The sequence below is a fragment of the Gallinula chloropus genome (genome assembly GCF_964237585.1).
Source record: "Gallinula chloropus genome assembly, chromosome: 1".
Taxonomy (NCBI): domain Eukaryota; kingdom Metazoa; phylum Chordata; class Aves; order Gruiformes; family Rallidae; genus Gallinula; species Gallinula chloropus.
Window position 1 is genome coordinate 197384997 of NC_140085.1, and position 24983 is coordinate 197409979.

The window sequence follows — 24983 nt, forward strand, 5'->3', positions numbered from 1 at the left end:
TGCATATAGTGGTGTTGATCTGGGGAAATCCACAACTGAATTAACATTTTCTGCCCTGCAGCAACAAGAAATAATTAAGACTATTATGATTTTGGTTTTGTTCTTTTACTATAGCCATCGTGGTCCAGCACTGAACACGACAATAAAGCTGAAGGAAAAATAATTAGAACAATCTATTTGAGAAATTAGTCTCTGACAAAGATTTGCAGATCAGCAGATTTTGATTCTTCCACATTGCTATGTGTGTTTGACAATCCCAGGTTTTAGGAAGCTATCTGAGCTGTGGGTCATTCAGGATCTCTTGGTGGGAAACCTGCAAGGAGTGGTGTTCACTTATGATTAAGTTGTCCCATATCCATGACTGGGTGATTTCATGTCTAAAATAACATCTCCCTGCACCCCCAAAGCAAGTTTTTCGTGGTAGTGAATTGTATTCAGACATTATATATAGACACTATAAAAGACTCTATAGGCACCTAAAATTCACAGTTCCAAATCTTTCACATAAATAAGAAATTAAATTCTCCAAGTGTTGGTAAAAAAAGTAAGTAAAAAAAGAAACCCAGAAAATTCAAGTTGAAATGTCATTGCTAACACAGTGCAATGATACAAACCAGGTCTTTATTAGCCTGTATCCAGACATGCCCAAAGTACTGACATCTCAGGAAAGAGATCTACATTAAAATGGGGAAATCAATGAAGTTTACTGCTCAACATGCAGTACATGTCTATAGCACAAATAAAACCTGTGTCAGGATGTGTTGGAAGGGTAGCAGAAGAAAAATAAAGGAGAAAAGTCAATCAAATGTTGAAGGTGTACACTGAGATTTTAAGATTCTTAGTTTAAATTTCCAGTTCAGCCACAGACTTCCTCTGTGACCTTGTACAGATCAAAAAATGACTTAAAAACCTGAAGTGGAACTTAGGCATCTTGTGTTGTGGAAATCCAAGACTTTGATCCTTAAAGTCATTTATTGGTTTCATGGGTGTGTGGAAGATATTGACATTTTTATAAGGAAAGATCCCTCGGAGTTTAGAGCTGTGGTTGAGCTAATGCCCAGCACAGCACCACTTTATGCCCCAGCATTGGCAGGGTACCCATTGTTTTAGCTCTGCTTGGCATCTCATGATATGAACAGTAATTAACAGAAGTAATTAAAAAACCCAAAACCAACCAAACAACATGCCAGCAGAGAAAAACACACCACATCTTTCTAAGAAAACAAAGTTTTTGCCACTGTTTTATAAAACTGACAAAATGTTGTGGCAGTTTGTGCTAAAATCAGTACATTTTAATGAAAAAGATCAAAACTCTTTTTCCTGAACTGACTCATGGCTGAACAGAAACCTAATTAAATCTTTCAAACCAGCTAGTCTTCTATCTGAAGTACACAAATAATCAACATTAGCATATGGACTTCACATAACTTTTAGTATATTAACTCTCTCCATACTCCTGTGACTTAAAGCAATAGGATTAGTCCTGTTTCAGAAAAGCAGCATTGAATTTTTGGTTGCAACATTTTGAAAGTGTTTAGGTGCCTATGGAAGTAGAGTAACATCAAATTTAAAAATACAAGGTAAAGTTAAGTACTGAGCGAGTACTATTTGTTTCTTAAGATATCTTAAAACTTTTCAAATTTTGGTTGATATAATTTTGGAAAGAACAAGAGTTGCAGTTTCAGCCTTTTTCCTTCCAGCCCCACTCACTATTCCAACAGATCAGGCTGCATCAGTCCAGCATAAGCTCTTTTCACTGGACTTTGTCACACCGGTTTATACAGCAGAATAAATTCACTTACTTGTGCAAGTCTTGTTGTATTTAGGGTTCTCTTGAGGAAACCCTTCCAGCCGGCACTGGAATCTGTGTTGCCAAAATTCCTGAAACCATGGATTTCGGTGATTGGTTTCTGGCCGAAGCTCTAGGTAGTAATCATCAAACCATTTCACATCGGGAGACTGGAGCTTGATCGTTATTCCACCGACAGCTTCACGCTGATACCCGTCTGTCACATCGTACCTGTCTGCCCAGCCATCACTGCAGGGATAAATGAAAGAGAGACAACATTAAACATTAACAAAATCAGAAACAAACTTTCTTAAAAATAAAATTCAAAGATTAGGAGAACAGAACCATACTTGTGATTCTGAGTGAGGTTCATAAAGCATCTGTAATACTTCTAACAGAAGAATTCCGTGTTTTCCTTATATTTGCTTGTCATTGACACCTTCTACTAAGATGATATAGTCTTCATCCTTCACTTAAGGTAATTGACAAAGGATTAAAAATCACAGATGTGTGTTGGCTTGCTAAGCCTCACTGACCTCTGGGGAGAAAATCTTGGGTTCAGTATTTTACTGGCACTGGGATGGTATTACTTTTTCAGGGATTGTAGTGACAGGACAAGAGATAATGGTTTTAAACTAAAAGGGTAGATTTATATTAAATATTATGAAAAAAAAATCTGTATTGTGAGAGTGGTGAGGCCCTGGCACAGATTTCCCAAGGAGCTGTGGATGTCCCCTCCCTGCCAGTATTCAAGGCCAGGTTGGATGGGGACTTTGAGCACCCTGGGCTAGTGGAGGGTGTCCCTGCCCATGGCAGGGGGATGGGACTAGGGCTTTGAGGTCCCTTCCAGCCCAAACTAGTCTGTGATTCTATGATTCTATGATACTCTCACCTGAAAGGAGGTGACCTTGAAGACAGGACCTCTTACAGTGTGTAGCAAAGGACTGTGTTGCAGACCATGCTTGTGCTGCCAAACAGAGCATGGCACAAGGAGCCAGAATCAAATTCTGAATGGGCTGACACTGTTCAAGCAGAAATACCAGCTCAGAGCTCAGATGCTGAGACAGTATGGCATTGCATCTGAAGCAATAAATCCTCTCTGTAGACATGACTAATGAACCTGGGCAGAGCATCATGCAGATCCGAGTGTTGCTTCTGTTTCTCAGTTGCTGATGGCTGGAGTATTACAAACTCATGTGACTCTGACCTGCACACAAAATTTTAATTCCCTTCTGTTAACCTTTCTGCTGGCAACACTGACCACAAGAAACCAGAAGAGACTGAAAATCCAAGTTAAACAGTCTCTCAAGGTAATTCCTCTCTCCCCAGTTTCACAATGGATTTTCTTGGGAGAACCAATATTTACAGAGTTTCACTCAACTCCACTAAAAATGTACATATGTCATTGGAGAATTGCAGATTTCTGCTGGTTTATCATGAACATGATATTTCATTTTTTTTGAAAGCCCCTGGTCTTACATCTAGAGAACTGTAGAAGAACATTGGATGGGGGGGGGATTTCCCTCTAAAAAAGCATTGATGATAATGACTGTAGAGAGCACCTCTAAATCCTAAAGGTCAGTTAACTGAAGTCTAAAAAATGAACTTAATTAATCTAATTTTAAAACTTCATGAGTTTATTCAGAGTTAGCCCTAACTCTTATATGTTAGTCATAGTGTAACTGATGTAGGTGACCTTTATCTGTATGGTTCTGTTCTATTTTGATCATTCGTTGCCTGGTTTAAACATTGCTTCTGTACTGCAGAGCATGTGGGAAGCTGGCTGCAGTCACTTGGTCCCCAACACATTCCCCGTTCTCTACGCTCAGCTCCTCACACAGCATGAAACTCAAGACTGCAGACGGTAACGCTTTCTGCACAAGACACGTCCCATTGAAGCCCAGACTCTTGACTGTGTCTTATTAGCACAGCTGCAATGTCAATAAATAGCAGCTTCACCAGTGGCAGAAATAATATCTAGTGTCTGGAATGAAAATGAAGGGACTATTAAACAAGCTTCAGATTTCAAATGCACTAATTTACTCAGCACAAATGAGTAGAATATACATTCATGAGAGGATGAGCACTGATTTTTGGCTCAAATAAAACACTTGGAAAATTTACCTTCAAGCTTAGATCCAATTAGAGATGAACATGGGTATTAATGTTTCTAACCACACTTGGGAGGCTCAGCACAAGGTAACATTCCACATCTTCCATTGGGACTATTTACAGGGCAAAAAGTTAGAACCATTTGCGGGTTGTTTTGTGAAAAAAAAAAAAAAAAAAAAAAAAAAGCTGCAGAAGATTTTTTAAATTTATGAGCGATTTAACCTTTTCTTTGAAACATTCGTCTTAATCTTTGGCAAGATTTTAAGCAGTTTTATCCATCCTCATAAAATGTGATAGGTTTTTATGAATGCAGGAAGTGGTAGGTTTTCTGTAGTGTGGTGGGGTTTTTCAATAGATTTAAGAGAATTAGAGCTGTGCTGTCAGTATCCCAGCTTTATGAGTTATCTCATAAACAACCTAGAAAGAAACTATTTCCTTGCAAATAATGTCTTTGTCATTTTTCAGAGGAACAGTTTTGTAGATCAAATCCAGCAGCGCTATAAAATTCATAGCATTACCTTATGAATAGTTATCCTCTCTAAGAAGATTTGCAACAGAGATAGATTTTATAACTTGAAGTTATTAAAGGAGATAGAAGTTAAAACTTCATATTATATAACCCTTCTCAACTTTTCCACAGAAAGGCTTTTTAATTCAACAGGGTTGCTTTTCATTTGATTAGGCATTCCAGATTACTGTTTTGTGCAAAAGGCTTTTAGGAGCACTATACAAAAGATGTACTCAAAGTGTGTATTGTCGAGACAACAATGTAGAGGTAACAAAGCCTCAGACAGACAAGGTGGCAAAGCAAGTGCTAAACTAGTATGTATAGGCCAGTGAAAGTAGAGTAAGAAATTGGGCTTGCATGAATATAAAAAAGCACCAGTAGTGTGTGAAATTTAAATTCTGTACCCACAGTAGAATAACAACACCTACAGGGTGTTGATGAGAAGATGATATAGATGTATTTGGAATATTAGACCTGTGACACCCTCTGAACTCAGTAAGGGGTGTGAAGATGAAGGAGAAAACTACAGAGAGGGAGACACCTACTTTCATAAGCATGTCTGTCCCTCCTTAGACTTTCTTTCTTCTATTGGCTTAATTTCAGGAACCTGAAGGTGCACAAGTCCACTGGATCTGATGAGGTACACCCGTGTGACCTGAAGGAACTGGTGGATGAAATGGCCAAACCACTCTCCATCATATTTGAAAGCTCCTGGCAGTCTGGTGAAATTTCCACTGACTGGAAAAGGGAAAATATAACCCCCATTTTTAAAAAGGGGAAAAAGGAAGACCCAGGGAACTACAGTCAGGTCGGTCTCAACTCTGTGCCTGTTAAGAACAAAGAGCAGATCTTCCTGGAGACTATGCTCAGGCACAGGGAGAATAAGGAGGTGATTTGTGACAGCCAAAATGGCTTCACTGAGGGAAATCGTGCCTGACAAATCTGGTGGCCTTTTATGATGGAGTGACAGAGATGGTGGACAAAGGAAGGATGACAGACATAATTTTCCTGGACTTGTGGAAGGCCTTTGACACTGTCCAGCATTACATCCTTGTCTCTAAATTGGAGAGACATGGATTCAACAGATGGACTGCTCAGTGGATAAGGAACTGGCTAGGTGGTCGCACCCAAAGAGTTGTGGTCAACAGCTCAATGTCCACGTCTGTGACGAGCGGTGTTCCTTAGAGGTTAGTACTGGGACCAGCACTGTTCAGTATCTTTGTTGGTGACATGGACAGTGGGATTGAGCGTATCCTCAGCAAGTTTGCTGATGACGCCAAGTGGTGTGGTGAGGTTGACACGCTAGAGGGAAGGGATGCCATCCAGAGGGATCTTGACAGGCTGGAGAGATGGGCCCATGTGAACTGCATGAAGTTTAACAAGGCCAAGTGCAAGGTTGTGCATGTGGGTTGGCACAATCCCAAGAACAGCTACAGGCTGGGTAGAGAATGGATTGAGAGCAGCCCTAAGGAGAAGAACTTGAGGGTGCTGATTGATGACAAGCTCAACATGGGACAGCAATGTGTGCTAGCAGCTCAGAAGGCCAACTGTGTCCTGGGCTGGTGATTCTGCCCCTCTATTCTGCTCTCATGAGACCCCACCTGGAGTACTGCATCCAGCTCTGACAGGAAAGATGTGGACCTGTTGGAGTCCAGAAGAGGGCCAAGAGGATGATCAAGCGGCTGGAACACCTGTCCTGTGAAGACAGGCTGTGAGAGTTGGGCTTGTTTGGAGAAGGCTCCAGAGTGAACTAATTGTGGCATACCAATAATTAAAGGGACCCTACAGAAAAGTCGGAGAGGGACTGTCCACCAGGGCGTAATAGTGACAGGACAACAGGCAATGGCTTTAAGCTGAGATAGAGTAGGTTTAGCTTAGATGTTAGGAAGAAATTCTTCACTATGAGGGTAGTGAGGCCCTGGCACAGGTTGCCCAGAGAGGTTCTGGAAGCCCCATCCCTGGAGGCATTTAAGGTCAGGTTAGATGGGGCTTTGGGCAACCTGGTTTATTGAGGGTGTCCCTCAATATTTGGAACTAGATGATCTACTAACTGCTAAAATTTACTGACTGAACTTAAGAAAGATTCTCTGGAGACAGAAATTGGCTGTGACAAGGAATTCCAAATGAAGGCCAGTATAATCTCCACTCTGTCCCACAGAAGGAGTGAAGTCCATAGGCTACCACTAACAGAGTGCAGAACTGTCAGTGATTGAGATGGTTCTTCCTGTTAGGAGTGGGGTTTATAGGATATTTAGATGAGCAAGTAGTTATGAGCAGTTCCCTCATGCATAATAAAATAAGTACAAGTGAACAGCATTACAGAAATGATTACAAAAGAGCCCAAACAGGATGTTATCAGATGTCTTAGATTGCTACACACACTCAATTTTTTTTTTCCCCTTGCATGGACACTGCGCTTTTCAATTTTATTCTGATTAGGTGATTCTGATTAATAGAAACAGATGGTGTTGCTGTTTTACCACTGGGTCCTTAAAGTCATCCCACCAAGAGTTAAAGGTAGAGTTGCACAGGAAGAAACTTTGCTGTGAAAGAAAGCAGTAGTTGCACAGCTGCAGCAGGAAAAGTAAAAGCCCCTTGCTGAGATATCTATCAGAAACACACAGAAATGCATATATCTCACCCATTAGCCTGCCAGGGTAGAAAGTTATCAACAAGGTGAGAGGACTATGACATGTGTAGATCTGGCTGCTCTCAATATTGCACTGACATTCAACACAGTGAGGAATTGTCTTTAAGGATCATGACATGTTTTTCCCTCATTCGGTTCTTTTGTGTTTATATTCCTGGACATCAGACTAACTTACAGTACATTTTCTTTAAAGGCTGGTGATTTGGTACAGGATAATGATGATACTTTATCAAACAAAAAAGATAATTGATAGTGATGCTTCTAAAAAAAACCTCTAAGAAAGTTACTGCACATCAAAGAAAATAAAGAATCACAGGAGGAAGAAAAAAAGGGAAAAGTTGCTTTTACTGTTGCAAAACTAGCAAGAGATGAACTTGAAATAGGAGGGCCATTATTATATTGTTATTTATCTGTTATCAAGTCATTTATTTGCATATGCATGTGATCCCAGCTACCACTTTTTCAAAGGATATGCCAGGGTGGTGGAGATTTTAGTGATAAAAATACCCTTCAGCAAACAGAGGGGAAGAGTCCTACTCCTTTATTAGAGGTCACAGAATCATAAGGTTGGAAAAGACCTTTAAAATCATCAAGTCCAACAGTTCCTGTCCTGTGCTAAACCATATCCCTAAGTACTTCATCAGCCTGTTCCAGGCCCTGACAACTCTTTTAGTGAAAACTTTTTTCCTAACGCCTAATCTGGCCCTGCCCTGGTGCAGCTTTGTGCTATTTCTCCTTGTTCTATCTCCTGTCACCTGGCTTAGTTTAGTGTTGTGTTTAGTTTAGTGTTTAGTTTACTCACAGTAAATCACATCATGATGTCACAGAAAGGCTCAAATAATTGACATGACAGAGCCACCAACATTTACAAAATGTATTAATAAATTAATGTAACAATGAATAAATGAAACACAACAAACTAATTCAATGGTTTAGAGCATTACTGTACATGAAATTAGTTTTAAACACCTGAAGGGAAAAGTAGAGACAAATGAACCCACCATGAGCATCCTGCTCACTTCCTCCCCCACAACCCTGGATACTAATGGTGAGGAATCCAGGCTCCCCTGACAGCATTCCTGAACAAGTCGGACTGTAGGAACAATGTGCACTGTAATACTGTATGTATAGTGGAGGTGGGGGTGTAGAGTTTTAGGATTATGTTTACTATGGTAAAATGTGAGAAAACTGAATGGCTTCCTGGATTTTCTGTGTTTTGTCCTTTCCCATATTTCCCATCTTTCGTGTGAAATAGCCACCACAAAAAAGAGCTTCCCCAGGTGAGCGGCACTGTGGTGACAATTTCAATCCACTCAGCCTATCATATACAGATATTGTGGGAAGAAGGAAAAGCAGTCTTTGAAAATTATGTGTTGATGCCCAAGAAAGATGAGATGCAGGAGTGCATCTGATATAATGAGATTTCCACCTATTTGAATGGAGTCTTTTTATTTCTTCAGAAAAGGATCACCATGGAGGAAGGAGAGTATGCCGGTGAAAAGCAGCACAGGAGCAAGCTCATGCTTGAAGCAATATGAAGAGATCATCAGAAAGACACTTAATGTGTCTATTCAAAACACATGGTGATAATGGATGCTTTGGTCTAATATAGTGCAGTCAAGAAAGTGCTAGCCCTCCTGAAAACAATTTACAAAAAAGTGAAGTTAGTCAACCCATCAACAATGACCTAGCCATTTAATTCCACAAAACGTTTTTAAAAAGGCAAGATGGACATTACCTCAAGAATACTCCACAATACTTAGTATGTAGCATGACTATCAACAGCATTGAGTGTGCCACTGATGTCATTCTGCTGTCAGGGATAACAGGGATTTGCAGAGTTGATTGACACCTGGAGGACTAGCATATTATTAGAGCTGCACATCACTTTCAACAGGACAAATGAAGAGAACTACTGTCAGCTTAAACCTTTCATTTCCTGGTAAGAATCATGTGAGGCAATTACACAGAAGAAACCATTAAGCATGCATAAATAAATAGATAAAATAATATTAAAAGTTTGAATGGGTTCAGGAAAAAGAGGTAACTGGAGAGGAAGGAGGTGTTGCCTCATGCAATAGGATTTCTGTCGTGTTCAGACATGCAGAAGATAGAAGGAATTAAGGCTATTGACCACAGGTCATGCTTACAGCTGACAAGTGTATGGTTCCTCCCGTATTTCATTAATGCCATCAAATCTGGAAGATGATGTGGAGAAAGTGTTTTGTGATCCACTACCAGAGCATTGTTCAAAGCACAGGACATTTTAATAATGAGTGGTAGCAGAAGAATGCAGTAGCTTGTCTATCAAGTTCTTGGAAATCCTAGGTGACACTACCTGGATACAAGCTGTACCTAGGGAAAAAAGAGGGAGGGCTTTTCTGTAGGTGTTTAAACAGTAGGACTGCTTCTGAATGACAAAAGGCAAATTGGGTGCGAACAACCATGAAAAATAGCAGTTGTGACTTTTTAAAGAGCAAAGAGGAAAAATAACAGACTTCAGAAAGGCTAGAAAATGCTACGGTTAGATCTGTTGTAAGGAATGTTTATAGAATTGAGGAATTTTTAATTAAAAAGTGCCAGGTAGAGGAAGGATAGGAAATGAAATAAGACATTAGTGTGCCTGTGTGAAGGATGGAAACATGAAAAGCAGAAAGAAGCTGAGATTTTCAGGGATCATTGTGAAAGAAAAACCTTATATAGTGGCGAGAAAAATCAAGGCATGAAATAAGCTGCAACAAACAAGAGACATCAGAAGCAACCACTTCATTCTGAGAAGAGTTAAGAAAGCCTGCTGCTCACGATGGGGAGAAAGCTAGTAAAGACAAATCCAGGACAGCTTTTAGTATCAAACTTCACAGGAGGAAAAGCTAGTGGTTCATGACAGAGGTAAAGGGTCAGAGAAAAAGTGGGAAGGTGACCTAGGAAATAGACTTGATTGAACTAGATGAAGTTTTATAGCCTAAATATCAAAAACAATACTAGGAAGGAGATGTGGTAACTGTATTCATTTACATAAAAACTGCAGCAAAATGATCACAATTTGTTTACCATGTTGATGTAAGCATTCAGGACTCAAAAGGGACAGACAAAGGCATCCATCTGATATAAATGATCCTGTCTTGGTAAAGGGAGGACAATAACCTACCTGACTTCTTGACATACACTCTGTCCTGTATTTGTATTAGCTAATGTTGAGGTTTGACATATGGCTGGGAATGGTGATTGCATAAAACCCAGTGCATTGTAGAAAGAATGCAAAGAAAGTTGAATAATGCCACTCCCTCACAGTTTCCCCGGATTCTCATGATGTTTTATACAGCTTTTCTACCTATTGTATTTTTTTCTCTCTGCAGTTGTTCTGGGAAGCATCAACAGACCACAGAAATTGATTTGGGATTAATTGTGAGTTTGACAGGTAATTCCAGTGATGCAGTCGGGGTAAGGAGGAGTGTGCAGTGAGTCACACACCCATGCCCTGAAGAATCAGGATTCCTGTTTTAGAGAGGAAGCACTGAAATTAACCATATGGAAAAACACTTCCCTGTGAACAAGATGAAAGAAACAGGGAAAAAAAAAATCTCCTAATTATAGCTGGATAACGTTTTACACAGTCAAGATATTTTAGATCAAAAGACTTTTTTTTTCTGATCTAGAAATGCTTGTTTCTGTTACTTTTTAAGATCTCAGTTTTCTCAAAATTACTCAATATGATAATTATAATGTTTAATTTGTTTTCTTTGTGTGTGTGTGAGAGAGAGAGAAAGAAAGGTGTTTAAATTTATTGCCCAAGTCACACTATCTCTCAATATACTTAAGGTAATACTTTGTGTTTTTAAAACATAAAAGAAACTCTGTGTTCCCTAATTTAGACATTTTGGCCAACAATCTGAAGCAAACACAGGTTTGACAGTTTAAGGCCACCCACACAGTTCTGAATATTCATAGCAGTAATTCTGTATTATTGTCCCTACTTTTACAATCCAAACCACCTCAAGACATGGGAAACTGAAACTCTAATGCCAATTAGTCAATAAGGCATCAGATCTGAACAGCAGCAAAGTGATTGCACAAGTTGACATGCCTACACGCTAAATAGATGCAGGATTTCTTTTTAAACGTAAGTCATTTATGTTGTTTATGAAATTTCTTAAATCTCAACTATTGAGCTCAGATTTTTCTTTATGATGCTGACTTCAATGAATATATTCAGGTTCTTGAGAAGCCTTCCAAAGAAGCAGGGAAAATCTGCAACTTTTGAAGGCCAGTTGGACAAAAAATGTTTCAAAGAAGAAAATACTACATCAATAAACAGATTAAACTGATACAATCATTAATTATTTTTCCAATCAGTACCACAATATCCTTTGAAGACAGCATCACATTTCAATATTCCTGAACAATGACAATGCCTGTTATGTTTTTGTGTCTTTCCATGCAGTATCCTAACACTGCAAATCAGAATTGGAACTTCACTGTGCTGAGTCTAGTATGTAGAGGAAGATGCAGAACTCATTTTTCAAAGAGTATTAATTACAATCTGCTTCAAAAATTAGCAAGTGCATATGTTGGATAATAGAAGAGGGGCAGAACAACTAGGTTGTCAGTCATTGAAACTGCTGCAACACTTTCTAGCTGGCGGTACTATATGAAGCTTTGACCATAAACTTAGCTTAATTTCATTGTACTAATAAGTTAAGAAACAGTGAATTGCAAATATGACTTCTTGGCCAATAGTAAGATTTTTGTTAGCTGCTCACTTTAAAAAACTTCATTGGGTATATGCTATCAAGGTATCAGGTACGTACTGCCGAGGTCTATGAGTTATAACACGTATATACTATCAAGATATCAAGATATCAAGATTCACGGGCAAAGATCTAGAATACATTTTCTGCCTTCTATACACCTGAAACCTGAAACCATCCTCTTTAAAGGGTGTATGATATTAAGAATTAATATTAAGAATTGTTTAAATAACATTTCATAAACAGTAAAGTTAAAAGGTGAATATTTTATATGAGTCTTTCCCAAAATGTGAACAAATTTATTTATGACATAATGCATTCCATACAGAGCGAGCTGATGTACCCAAACCAAATTCTATGTTTTATGTGTGTTATTTGAACATTCTTTTTGTGCTTTTTCTGCTCTACTTCACTGAAATGGCTCAGGGATTTTTAATTATTTTTTTTTTAAAGCCAAATGCTACATGATGTCTCTGCCACACCCAAATCCCACTGAGATGCCACTGTTTGTGGTTTTAGAGCTGACTCCTTTTGATACCACTTCATACCTCTCTGTTGACACCACTTGAGTTTGCTTGCCTGGGATGGTGGAACAACTTCTCAGCTGCTGCTAAGCCTGGGTGGGAGTGGAGAGTGGGGGAGGATGAATGCTAAACCAGCTGTCACTATGTAGGTGGACATCCAGACTGCCAGCTGGAAGTGGTGTTCCTGCAACAGCTCATCACCATGTTGCATGTTGCCTCTATAGCTAACATGGTGCTCTGTCTTTTTACACCAGTGGCATGCAGCACAGAAAGCTAGAGACATGTCTACTAGTTTGGTCCATTAAATAACACACTGTACCAAAAGCCACTTTCCAGTTATTGGCTCTGGATAAACTGTCATCACTGAGCTGTCACAAATCACTTACAGTTTGCTGGGGAACACAGCTTTAGAATCCCTGTGAAAAATGCCTGGAATATGCAGCACACATTTCTAAACCACTGTTTCTAAGATTAGCCAAGATAAGAGATACATGTACACAACAAAAATAGAATCCCCACCCTCCTTTTTGTAAACAGTTCCACTTATTTTCTAAATTGAAAATGCAGCAGTATCTTGGGATCAGTTGAGCTGATTTCTTTTTCTCTGAAGTACCTCCCCCTTCAATCTATAGCTGGAACTACTGCAGCTAATGAGTGCATTCATTAGGCTGTAGACTGGTCTTTTTTTGTTATGCAAAAATCTGTTTTCAGGCCACATAATGATGATGGAAACTGCTGTTCTGCCCACGTGCAATCACTTTCCTGCCAAAAGTCTGACCGATAGCATTTTAGAATATGTTTGTGAATTTTTCTCCACCTGAGTAGGAGTTTATTGACTGAGCAGTTGTCTTTAATTTTATTTTCATTGTATTTTTCTGCTTTTCCAGGGTTTTTTTCTATATCTTAAAAGCTCTGAAAATCTTAAAGAGTCTTCATGCTCTTCTGCAGAACACTGTCAGTCTTGCAAAGGTAATTTTTTTTGGTTAATATCAGAGGGGTGGAATTACTTTTCATACAATCATAGAATCACAGAATGTGTTTGGTTGGAAGGAACCTTTAAAGGCCATCTAGTCCAAACCCTCTGCAGTGAGCAGGGACATCTTCACTAGACCAGGTTGCTCAGAGGCCCATCAAACCTGACCTTGAATATCTCCAGGGATGGGGCCCCCACCACGTCTCTGGGAAACGTATTCCAGTGATCTACCACCGTCACAGTCAAGAACTTTTTCTGAATAGCCAACCTAAATCTCCCCTTTTCTAATTTAAAACCATCACCCCTTACCCTATTGCTACATGCACTTGTGAATATTTCTTCCCCAGCTTTCTTATAGGCACATTTCAGGTACTGGAAGGCTACTATAAGGTCCCCCTGGAGCCCCCTCTTTAGCCTGAACAAGCCCAACTCTCTCAGCCTGTCTTCATAGGAGAGGTGCTCCAGCCTTTTGATCATCTTTATGTCCCTCCTCTGGATGTGCTCCAACAGATCCATATCTTTCTTGTGTTGAGGGCTCCAAAGCTGGACACATTACTTGAGGTGAGGTCTCACCAGACCACAGTAGTAGGGCTGAATAACCTCTCTTGATCTTAAACAGCACTAGTCCGAACACAGACCCTTGGGGAACTCCACTTGTCACCATCTTCCATCTGAGCCATTGACCACCATCTTCTGGACGGAACCATCCAGACAATTCTTTATCCACTGAACAATCCACTCATCAAATCCCTATCTCTCAAATTAAAGAAAAGGATGTTGTGGGGGCCTGTTTCAAAGGTCTTGAAGAAATCCAGACAGATGACATCCATAGCTGTTCCTTTGTCCACTGATGCAGTTACTCCACCGTAGAAAGCCACTAGGTTGGTCAGGCAGGACTTGCCCCTAGGAAAGCCATGCTGGCTGCCTTGATTCACATCTCTGTCCTCCATGTGCCTCAGCATAGCTTCTAGGTGTATCAGTTCCATGATCTTCCCAGGCACAGAACTGAGGTTGACATGTTGGTAGTTCCCAGAGTCCTTCTTCCTACCCTTTTTTAAAATGGCTGTGATGTTTCTTCTTTCCCAGTCACTAGGGTCTACAACTGACTGACATGATTTTAATGACTTTTGGTGAACAGCTGTAAATTGTTGTATTTAGATTAGTTCATTTTATAACAACTGCATCCACAGTGAATGAGGATTCTTGTCTTGCTGCCTTTTTTAGATTGCAATTTCTCATCTTTGTCTTCTTTTTCATGCATATTATAAAGATAAATGAATTTAGGGGTAATTCAAAGGAAAGAAATGAACTCATTATTTTTAAGCAGTATAACACACTGTTTTCTACAAGATGATATCTAGAAGTAGCTGTGCAGTGAATTTGGCAGATACCTTGCACAGGGGATTACTGGTACTAATTAGTTGTAGAGTATCCAAACTTCCCAAAGCTGAGAAAAGTTATGATGGCAATTTAAGAGATTGGTAGTCTATAGCAGCATCTAATTTGCATGAAAAGATTTTTAGATCTGCCTGCTTTTGTAGTTCAAGGCTGCAAAGTAATTCAGCCTGACAGTAGTAGTAGAGCACACAACGAAATAATTTCCAATATGTGATGCCCCTTTTTCACATTTTCAACGTCTCACAGCTAACCAAACTAACTGGGGGAAGTTATAGCTGTACCTATAGATTGTATGGGCTGTGCCTTAAATTGAAGAGAAATTTGACTGAATATTCCCCCTTAAACCACCAAGGATATTCAATGTGTACAGCATTCCCCCTTGGCTCCAGAATAATTCTTTAGTAAGGAGAAACTAAACATTTGTAATTTTACTAGGAAGAAAGGTATTCTGGATGCCTAGACAACTTTATAAAGTGTTAAAGTTGTTTTTCCCAAAGTTCAATGTTATTCTGTGCTGCAATTTAAATCACTTGTTTACTGCCTTCATTTTAGAGCAATTATTTGCATAGACTTTCAGGTTTGTCTGACTAAGTAAACCCAGTTCCTTGCAATTTTCCTTTCCAGAGGTGTTTGCTAGATTTGCTGTCATTCTGAGTCTCATTCTTCCTGCAGGACCCCAGCTGTTCCTTATCTCTGAAGGCTCAGTGCCACCTTGGGATGCCCTGAAAGCACAGACAGTGTGAAGGATGTGATCTGGATGCGTAGACATAGGGATGTCCTATCCTGAGCTGAGGACTCTCTCATATTTGTCCACTTTCCCATGATACAGTCAGCTGGCAGTTTTCACACTGTCCCCAGCCGCCTTCTTCCTGCAGCTGTCAGGAAGGACTGCTAAGTCTTCAACAGGGGGTGGGGAGACAAAGAAAACTTGATAAATGGTTTCTTTTCATGATGACAAGTTGGGAAAAGAGGAGCAGGGATGATTTTTTCAGGTTTCACATTAGTTAATGACTGCTAATGAGGGAGTAAAAGCAAAGGAAGGAGCATGTGCTGTAGGAAAATATAAAATTTATTTGGGAGCCAGCCATCAGACATCAGAACTGCTTTCATCACTGCTTTGTTAAAGGGCAGAAAGATTACTTCACATCCTTGAAGTGTATTTTCCAAATATGGCAGCAGATTTTCTTTTCAACAATATTAATGCTGTTGACTCATATTTCTAATTCACTCTAAGCTCCTCAAACTGCAAACTTCTCATAATGACAGCCTACAAAACACCAGTTACATAATGTCAGCAACAGCAGAAAACCCGGAAAGAAAAAGTAACAATGGTTCATTTTTAAAACACTTCAATCAAATATACAGTTTTACCTTGAAAATACTGATTTTTATCTTCCCTGGAATGTCTTACTTAAGTATAGCTTCTCAGGCTCCAAAATGTAATGCACAATGCAATGCAATATTGTGTACATATTAAGCCTACATTAGTGAATAGCAAAAAAGAGAGTCATGTATGGAAATCAAGCCTTGGCAGAAATGATAAGCAAAGCCTACGACAAAACTATTCTCTGTGCATCCTTTTCACACAAAATGGAAACAGCTCTGGGACTCTGAATGCAGGATGATGCTCAGTTTGTTCTACAGTAGCATAATATGACCAGAAATACAAACCAATGCTATTTTTCTACTCACAGTTGACTTTGCTTGCATTAATTGAGGGGATTTTTCATTATAACAAGTTCATCAAGTAGACTAATAGCTTATTCTGAATCAGACATACCTTGAGCCAATGATTTACCTGGGCTACCAGTAACGGAATGATTCTCTGTTAGACATCTACCTGTGCAATATGAGCTAGGGAGCCTGCTTTGGCAGGGGAGTTGGACCCAATGATCTCTCAAGGTCCCTTCCAACCCCTATGATTCTATGATTCTATGATCTAGGCATTGCTTTTATGGACATGCAATAATAGTCTCTATGATACATTCAAATATAGGAATAAACAGATAACTGAGATACCCTTACTTCTGTACAAAATATTTCAGAAATGGGTAAAAAAATGCTTTAAGTAAAATAATTCACTTACTTGGCAGAAAAGGTAACACATAAATATATACATTATCTTTCAGCAATGTAGAACTTGGGCTGGCAGAGGTGTGAGCTCCTGTGTGCTTTGTTGTTGGGGCAACCAAACCAGGAGCCAGCGAGTTGCAGTGGCTTGGTCTAACTTACAGGGCTGGGGCTTGGAGAGGGGTGCCCCGGAGCTAAACCACAGAGGAAATCTTTGCAGAGAACATGTGTTTCTGGTGGGTTTGGGCATTCTAACAATCATGCCAGCTCACTTGAGAACAAACCCCAGCTTGAGGTGATGGATCGGCCCAGAACAGGGCTTTGGGCAACCTAGTAAGGCTGTCCCTGCCCATGGCAAGGGGGTTGGAACTAGATCATAGAATGTGTAAGATTGGAAGGGACCTTTAGAGGTCATCTAGTCCAACCTCCTGCAGCGAGCAGGCATACCTTCACTGGACCAGGTTGCTCAGAACCCCATCAAGCCTGACCTTGAATGTCTCCAGGGATGGGACCTCCACCACCTCTTTGGGCTACCTGTGCCAGATGATCTTTGATGTCCTTTCCAACCCAAAGCATTCTATGATTCTATGATGTACATATATGTACATATCTGTGAATGGAGACATAAATATCTAGTTATTTCCTTTAAGTATATATTTACAGTATTTTAGCCTGAGAAAAAGTAGCATTTAATAGAAAATCTCACGTCTGTATACCAGCTATTACATGCTGCTTAGTATATTTTGAAAAAAAATATATGAAAATATTTAACTCATTATACCATTAGGAAATATAATTCAAAACAGATTTGAGATCTTGAATCATTGTTTCTGCAGAGGAGTATATTTAATTAGAAATAATACACTTTGGATGTATAAAAAAAGGAAAGTGTAGGAGTAAATCAGTATATATGGACATATCTAGGTATTCTAAGGAGGTACAAACATTAAACAAAGTGAGTTAAAGAGTCAGATCAGAAAAAATTAAATATAAAGAAACATAAATACATGTCATATTTCAGCAGTTACTTTGAAACCATATTATTGAGAATGTGTCTGTTTATGACTAATCAGAAACTTTGTTGTTAATGTCCTCGCACACAAACAATTTGAACACAGGACAAAAAGGTGAGAGTGATATGTTAACTATATTATTTGTATTTTCGGCACCTATTTTTAAACCATGCATACCTAGAAAGGTTCCATTGATCTAACAGCACAGAGTTAAGCAGACTTTTACTTCTTTGTGTGATCAGAAACACAAGTCTTAAGTCTCCAGACTTCAGTTTTCTCTATAGTAAATCTAGAGAAACTAATTCCACATTTGCAGCTGTACAATGGATTGCAAATTCTGTGTGTGCAAAGATTTTAAAATGACAGATGTTATGTTGGGTCTTTTCAAAGAAAGTGTGTATCATTTCAAGCCAGCAATTGCAATAATCTGCACACAATTAATCAAAAATGCTGAGAAATTAATATTCACAGTTCCTCAGGGCATCAGTAATGTCAGTCATTTTTTTAACATTCTGTTCAGCAGACTGAATCAAATATGGCAAATGAAACCAAGTCAGACCTAAAGTAATGACCCAAGCAGGGTAAATATACTGTAGCATGACCCAAGCATCAATGCTTGGTCCAGATTTATCCCACATATTCATCATCTGGAGTGGACAGAGTGTGCCCTCAGCAAATTTGCTGGTGATACAAAACCAGGAAGTATGGATGACACATCATGAGGCTGTGCTGCCAGTCAAAGTGATCTGTACAGGCTGGAGAGTGAGATGAAGGGGAACCAAATGAAGTTCAACAAGGTGAAGTGTAGAATCCTGCACCTAGGAAGGAATAACCCCAGGCACCAGTAAAGGTTAGGGGTTGACCTGCTGGGAAGCAGGGCTGCAGAGAAGGACCTGGAAGACCTGGTAGATATCAAGCTCTCCATAAGCCACCAATGTTCCCTTGTGACCTTCAAGGCCAGTGGTTCCTCAGGTGCACCAAGAAGAGCCTGACCAGCAGGTTGAGGGAGGTTCTCCTCCCCCTCTACTCTACCCTGGTGAGGCCACATTTGGAGAACAGTGTCCAGGTCTGGGCTGTCAAGTTCAAGACAGACAAGGAACTACTGGAGAGAGTCCAGTGGAGGGGATGATGAGGGCACTGGAGCATCTCTCGTAAGAGGAGAGGCTGAGAGAGCTGGGGATGATTAGCCTGGGGAAGAGAAGACTAGAGGGGATCTGATTAATGCTTATGAATATCTAAAGGGTGGATGTCCAGAGGATGGGGCCAGACCCTTCTCAGCGGTGCCCTGTTACGGGACAAGGGGCACTGGGCACAAATGGGAACACAGGAAGTTACATCTCAATATGAGGAAAAACTTCTTCCCTTGGAGGGTGATGGAGCCCTGGGACAGGCTGCCCAGAGAGGTTGTGGAGTCTCCTTCTCTGGAACAATTCCAAAACACACCTTTTTGCACAATACTCTGCAACCTGCTCTATGTGAACCTGCTCTGGCAGGGGGTTTGGACTAGGTGATTTCCAGAGGTCCCTTCCAACCCCTATCCTTCTGTGACGCTGTGAAATTCTCCACCAGTTGAAGTCAGCTGAAGCTTTCACAATGACATGAGTCAGGACTATCTTCCTAGGTCTATGCTCAGATTAAGGTGTATCCCTCTCGTTGATTCAACATTTGCCTTCAGACAATATTATGTATGATGGTTAGCTTATCCCTTGCACTTACGTTAGTATTACCCATAGATATCCATAGAACTTAATTATCAAACAGCTTTATAAGCATTTCATCTTTTGAAACTCAGTTCAGAATAACAGGTGTCACAGGTTATAAACATAAAGTTCTTCCAGTCAACTATTTTTGGAGGTAGACATGCACTTTAATGGTTATCAGAGGAGGAACATCACTAGGAATGTTCGTTGTCTTCAGAAGGAAGAAATTTTACAACATTGAAAGCCAGCTGCTTCTTGAAAACATTGTGCCATAACACATTTGCTGAAATAACAGAGCTAATCCATAGTACATCACAAGATTTAAAAAGTCTGGACTAAAGGATCCTTTGTTGTAGCAAATCACAAATCTCTTAAAAGACTCAGCAGGAATATTTTCACATGTTGGTAGTATAAAGTAATGTGAAAATAAAGAGTGATTTCCTTTACTATATTTTGCTTCCTGCAGGAGTTTGTGTTTCTCATTTCCATAGAAAACAGAAGCATCATCTTCAAGACAACTACCCAAGTGTCCAGTGCTTGGAGGCATTGCCTTGATTTCTGGGTTGACATCCGCACAAACGTGACATATTACAAGAATACAGAGATCTTGCTTTGCTATACCCAAACCAAAGCTCAGCAAAACCAGCATTCTCACCCTGGTTCTTATATTCAGTAAAGACCAAAACCACAATTTGAAGGAGTTTAGCAAACACCAACTCACCTGTTCTGCGATTTTGAAGGGTGAGGTTTTATGCCATTATCATAAAGCAGCAGAAGCCTGATCTGACGTGGTATTTAGACATAGTGGATCATTTCAATTTGATGTTAAGAGTGTAAGTTGTATAATTTTTTCCTAAATTACTTCAAAAAGATGGGAATACAGGAAATCTTAAAAAATTGTGCAGCCATTGGCTTCTTTACCATTTCTTGTTGTTTTGATATGTCACAAAAATACTTAACTTCTCTCAGAACAATTATTTTTAAGGTTTCTTTAAGCTGCAATGACCAATGTGGAGGAGGAATTTTACAGTTTAGAACACACAGATATGAAGACCAGAAACCATTAGACCAGGTCCACTACATTTTGCTTAGTTTCTCTAAGAACCCTAGGTGTGTAATTGCCTTCTGCATAAGAAATTTGCTTAAATATACAAGTAGCCAACATATAAAGTTGAAACCAAAGGCAATCCTGAATATGCTTAAGAGAAAAAGCATAAAAATCTGATGATCAGACATTAAATAAAAATGTGCCATTTAACAGAATATCTATAGCTAACTATAAGTCTACAAAGAAGAAAGGACTCAGACAGGACTCTTAACCCACTTTGGGTGAAACTCTCCTGAAAACAATGCTTATTTACAATCCTGCAAAGCTTTTAAGACATCATAATCAGGCTTTAGTTTTCAGAACCGTGGCTATGGTTACCACCAATGAATACTGCATATAAAATTTATCAGCACCTCTACGTCTGTCTGCAAACACAGGTCTATTGCTACAACGACACACTCATCTGCAAATATTAAGATAATATTTGGTTTTGTTTGGTTATAATCTGGTACAAAAGGCTTTGAAAAGAAATGAGTGTTAATGACCTACAAAAAAAATAATAGCATGTAGGGGTTTTCTAGAAAATGTAAATACCTATTCTATAGTACAATAACTCAATAGGTTGTTATTTGACAAGATCTTTCAAAACTTGTATTGTGACATACATTCCAGAATTAAATTATACACAGATGTACACGGATGACATAAATTTTAGTAAACAGTAATGAAAAGGCAATACATGATTTTTGGGGGGTAAAATAAACCATAATGTGATGAAGAACATGCTCTTCTGTCTTGCAATCATATTTCACAGTGGATGTTTGATAAATGACATTTGAGAAGTACCTTGTTAACATTTCAAAGTGATAGGCAAGGTAATATGATTCCATCTGGAACTTTTTATTGCTTCCCTTGGTCTATCCAGGCTTTGATGTCCTAAACTAATGATAACTTATGATAATAGAGCATAACCCATCATGATTTATCAATTAATACATGCAAGTCCTTTCTCTGTGACAGCTGGAGAATTGGAAGGTCTCCAACTAAAAGGGTAAAATATGTGGCTCACCTATGCTAATATATTTTCTACCTGTACTTCTGTAAATGGCAAAATATTTGTAGGGGTAGATGCCTTGTTTAAAATGTTATATACATCCAGGGTTTATACTGAAGTCAAGTGCAAGACTCAATGTCTTCCACTATTTATCACTGGCTTCACGGGCAAGCTAAACACTGTTTATTGCTGGGAGGATTTTAATAAATCTTCCTGTTAGAGTACATTTGAACCAGACCCTAATCTGAATATTCCAGGTATTGGAAAGTTGGTTCCACATTCTACGGGTAGAGTGTGTGTTTGAGAAATTTGATTTACATTGGTCAACATGAGTTAAGAGCAACAATGGATCTACATACATGTTTTGATCTTCCGTATCTTAATTTTTTTTAGTTTCATAGTAAAATACATAATTTAGTTTCCTCTCTTCATTGCCTAATTTTATTTCAGTGCCTACGATATTTTATATATTCCATTACAGTTTATGGGAAAATTTTTGAAACATTAAAAATACTAAGGAAATCAAATCTGTTTATCAAATGAAAGAAAAAAATAATCTTTCAAAGCACAATACAATGTGCTGAACTCATATCCATGTTGCTAAGTGACAGTTCACAACAAACAACATGTAAATATAAAAGGAAATGCTAGATTCAGCAGGAGATCTATACCACAGCAGATCACTAAGCCATGTTGAATATTGAACATACTTTCTTGAATGAGAACATCAAGAGGTATTCTGTTTCCCTGGCATTGAAGAGGTATTAATGGCATAACTTGCTTCCCTAGCAATGAAAATCATGTGAAAAGGTAAAGCGAGGAGTTACTATGAAAAAAGGTAAAATTAGTAAGGTTACACAGCCGAAGTGACTTTGGAGCACAAAATCAAATAAGTGGTATAGGAAATTTTGGTCATGATGGCAAGTCTCAACAGTAGCTCTTCTCAGCACAGTTATGTTATTTAAAATTTGTGATAACAGAGTGGAAATTTTTTTTTAACAATTCTATATATTTTCTTTAACAACCATTTAAATAGAATTGTTAAAGAAAAATCACAAAGCTTTTAAAATGCTTTATTTTGCTAATTCTTCTTACAGTTCTTTTCTGCCATGAACTGATGTTAAATCACTTGGAGTCTCCAGAAGTACCTAACAATAGTAAATCAATGGACTTACTTGACCTTCTCAAAGAAAGCACACAAGAACTTCCTCAAAAATGCTCCATATAGTCCAATTCTGCTCTCACTGAAGTCAATACTAACATTTTCATTGACTTCTAAAGGACCAAAAGAAATGAGTCAAGGTGAAAAAAAGATCCCTGTTGTTCACATTTAAAGTTTTAGTACTTTATTTTCATTTCAAAGTCTATTGGAATATGGTTTTAATCCAAATTAAGTTACAGCAAATTTGTGTTTTTTCTTACCTTGTAACCCTCTCATCAAAACTCTGGCTCATAGTAGCAAACCTGCTAGTCTAGATATTTTAAGTACTTCTATTGATCTTTCAAACGCAACTCTGTGATAATTAAACAAAAAATTATTATTTTAGCTGAGTATTTTAGGTGATTGTTTTAAAAGTGCGTTGTTTAAAATAGGATTTACTGTAAGGTCACAGTTCTTTACTTTCTTTATTATTCTGTGTTAAAGTTTTTATGTCTGCTTGTTCTTAACAAACCAGAATGAGTTCACTTATTTGCTTATTTTCCTTTGTCAATCTAAGAAGTCTGAGCATCTCGTCAAAGGATGCCAAAACACTGTTAATCAAAGTGCCAGTCCAGATGAAGTCTGAAGAGGCACCATACAGGTAGCTCCCCCTAACGTGCAGGTCAATGATATTGCTAACTAATTCTCCTACAGTTAACACAAATTTTTGGGTTGTGGTTTGTTTTCTGAGTTTTCTCTTCCCCTCTGTTTCTGACAATAAATCAGAATATCTGTAAGGCTGCAGTAGTCTACAGTGTTATAACTACCTGCCTACCCAAACAACATCAGTCTCACTAAGGATATGAACTCTAACTCCAGTGAAACAACAATGAAGTAACTTGCTGATAATTTTAGAGCTCTCAAGAGTTTTGAAACTTGTCAACAGTCCTATGCTTGAAGTTAAAATATGATTATCTTATCACTGTATTTTGTGATGTCTGAGGTTTTTATTTTGAGCTCATATTCTTCAAATCTCTGCTATGCTGTGGACCATCCAGCCTCTTATATACTTGGAAGAATGAGATTCTAATTAGTTTTAATGGGATAATACATTTCATAACTTTAATGAGAAAAGTAATTAGTGATAATTATAATCAGAGTACACTTAGGATTTGGGAGCTTAAGTCTGAACTCTTTGAGGGCTAAAAGCCCAAGACTCATGCTTTTCTGTGTTTGTCATTTATCTGTATTTTTATCCATTTATAATTTTATATGTGTTTTAATCACCTGAATAGCTTATAAAAAGAAGGATGAAGAAGAGATATGGGGAGGTGGAGACAATATTGCCTTACCCAGCACCTTCAGGCAAAAAAGAAATCATAAGTCCTTTTATAGGGGGAACTTGTTTCAAAATAGTCTTTGCAGCCAGGGTCTGACAGGTGAAGATTTCTTTCACTTTGATCTTTTATAGCCCAGTTTTTCTTACAAAGGTCTGCTAAAAGTATTGCAAAGGAAATTTAAGTTCTTACTCTGAGTGAGGATTGCTCAACACAAAAAGTCTTCTAAAATATAAGCACTGCCTTTTCTAAGGTGCCTATATATTAGTCATAGAAAATTTAGACTGATAAAACAGTTTTTGAAATAATGTGGTGCTATTTTGAGATCAAGGTGCCTATGTGAGCAGGAAGAATTAGGCAATAAGCATTAAAAAACCAACAACAACCCAAAACTCAACAACATAGTTCCTCAAGAAAAACCCCAAAACTTTAATTCATAGAAACTCTCCCCCAGCTTAATCCTCTGAAATTAATGAGAAAAAAAGCAAACGAATGCCAAATTTCCATACTCAGTGCAATTAAAAGTGCCAAAGGATTTTGTTGGTTTTAAATAACAAAAATGAAGAGAATTTTAATATTATGAATTGTCATAAAAAAGAAAGGGCAGGGGGAGGAAGGAATGAAAATACATGTTTAGATGTTATGTATCTAGGGTAGTCATTCCCAAAACAAAAGGAATGAGCCCAATACATGGACACAATTCAAACTAATAAATTTTTGTGATGTACACTCTCTTAGTGGGATCTATTCTGGCTGGTATGAAATTTGACTTCTAAATACTGAGAATTATTGATCCAAAACATTGCATGTATGACATCCCCATGTTACTCAGAAAGCTGTACTTAGTTTTGTACAGCAACAATATTTTCTGAAAAAAAAAATAAAGGAAAGAAAGAAGTTAAGGAGTTGCTAAGAAAC

General features: G+C 38.5%; 1 protein-coding gene across 3 annotated transcripts in view; it reads right to left on the reverse strand.

Annotated features, from left to right (window-relative positions):
* The window catches only part of GRM5 (glutamate metabotropic receptor 5), a gene marked incomplete at its 3' end in the record, with an annotated part of 269980 nt that overhangs the window by 55830 nt on the left and 189167 nt on the right, over positions 1–24983 (reverse strand). For all 3 annotated transcript variants that reach the window (XM_084276966.1, XM_084276965.1, XM_084276964.1), the window contains exon 3: positions 1803–2038. In XM_084276966.1, coding sequence (XP_084133092.1) covers positions 1803–2038 — 236 coding nt within the window. The remainder of the gene's footprint in view (positions 1–1802; positions 2039–24983) is intronic.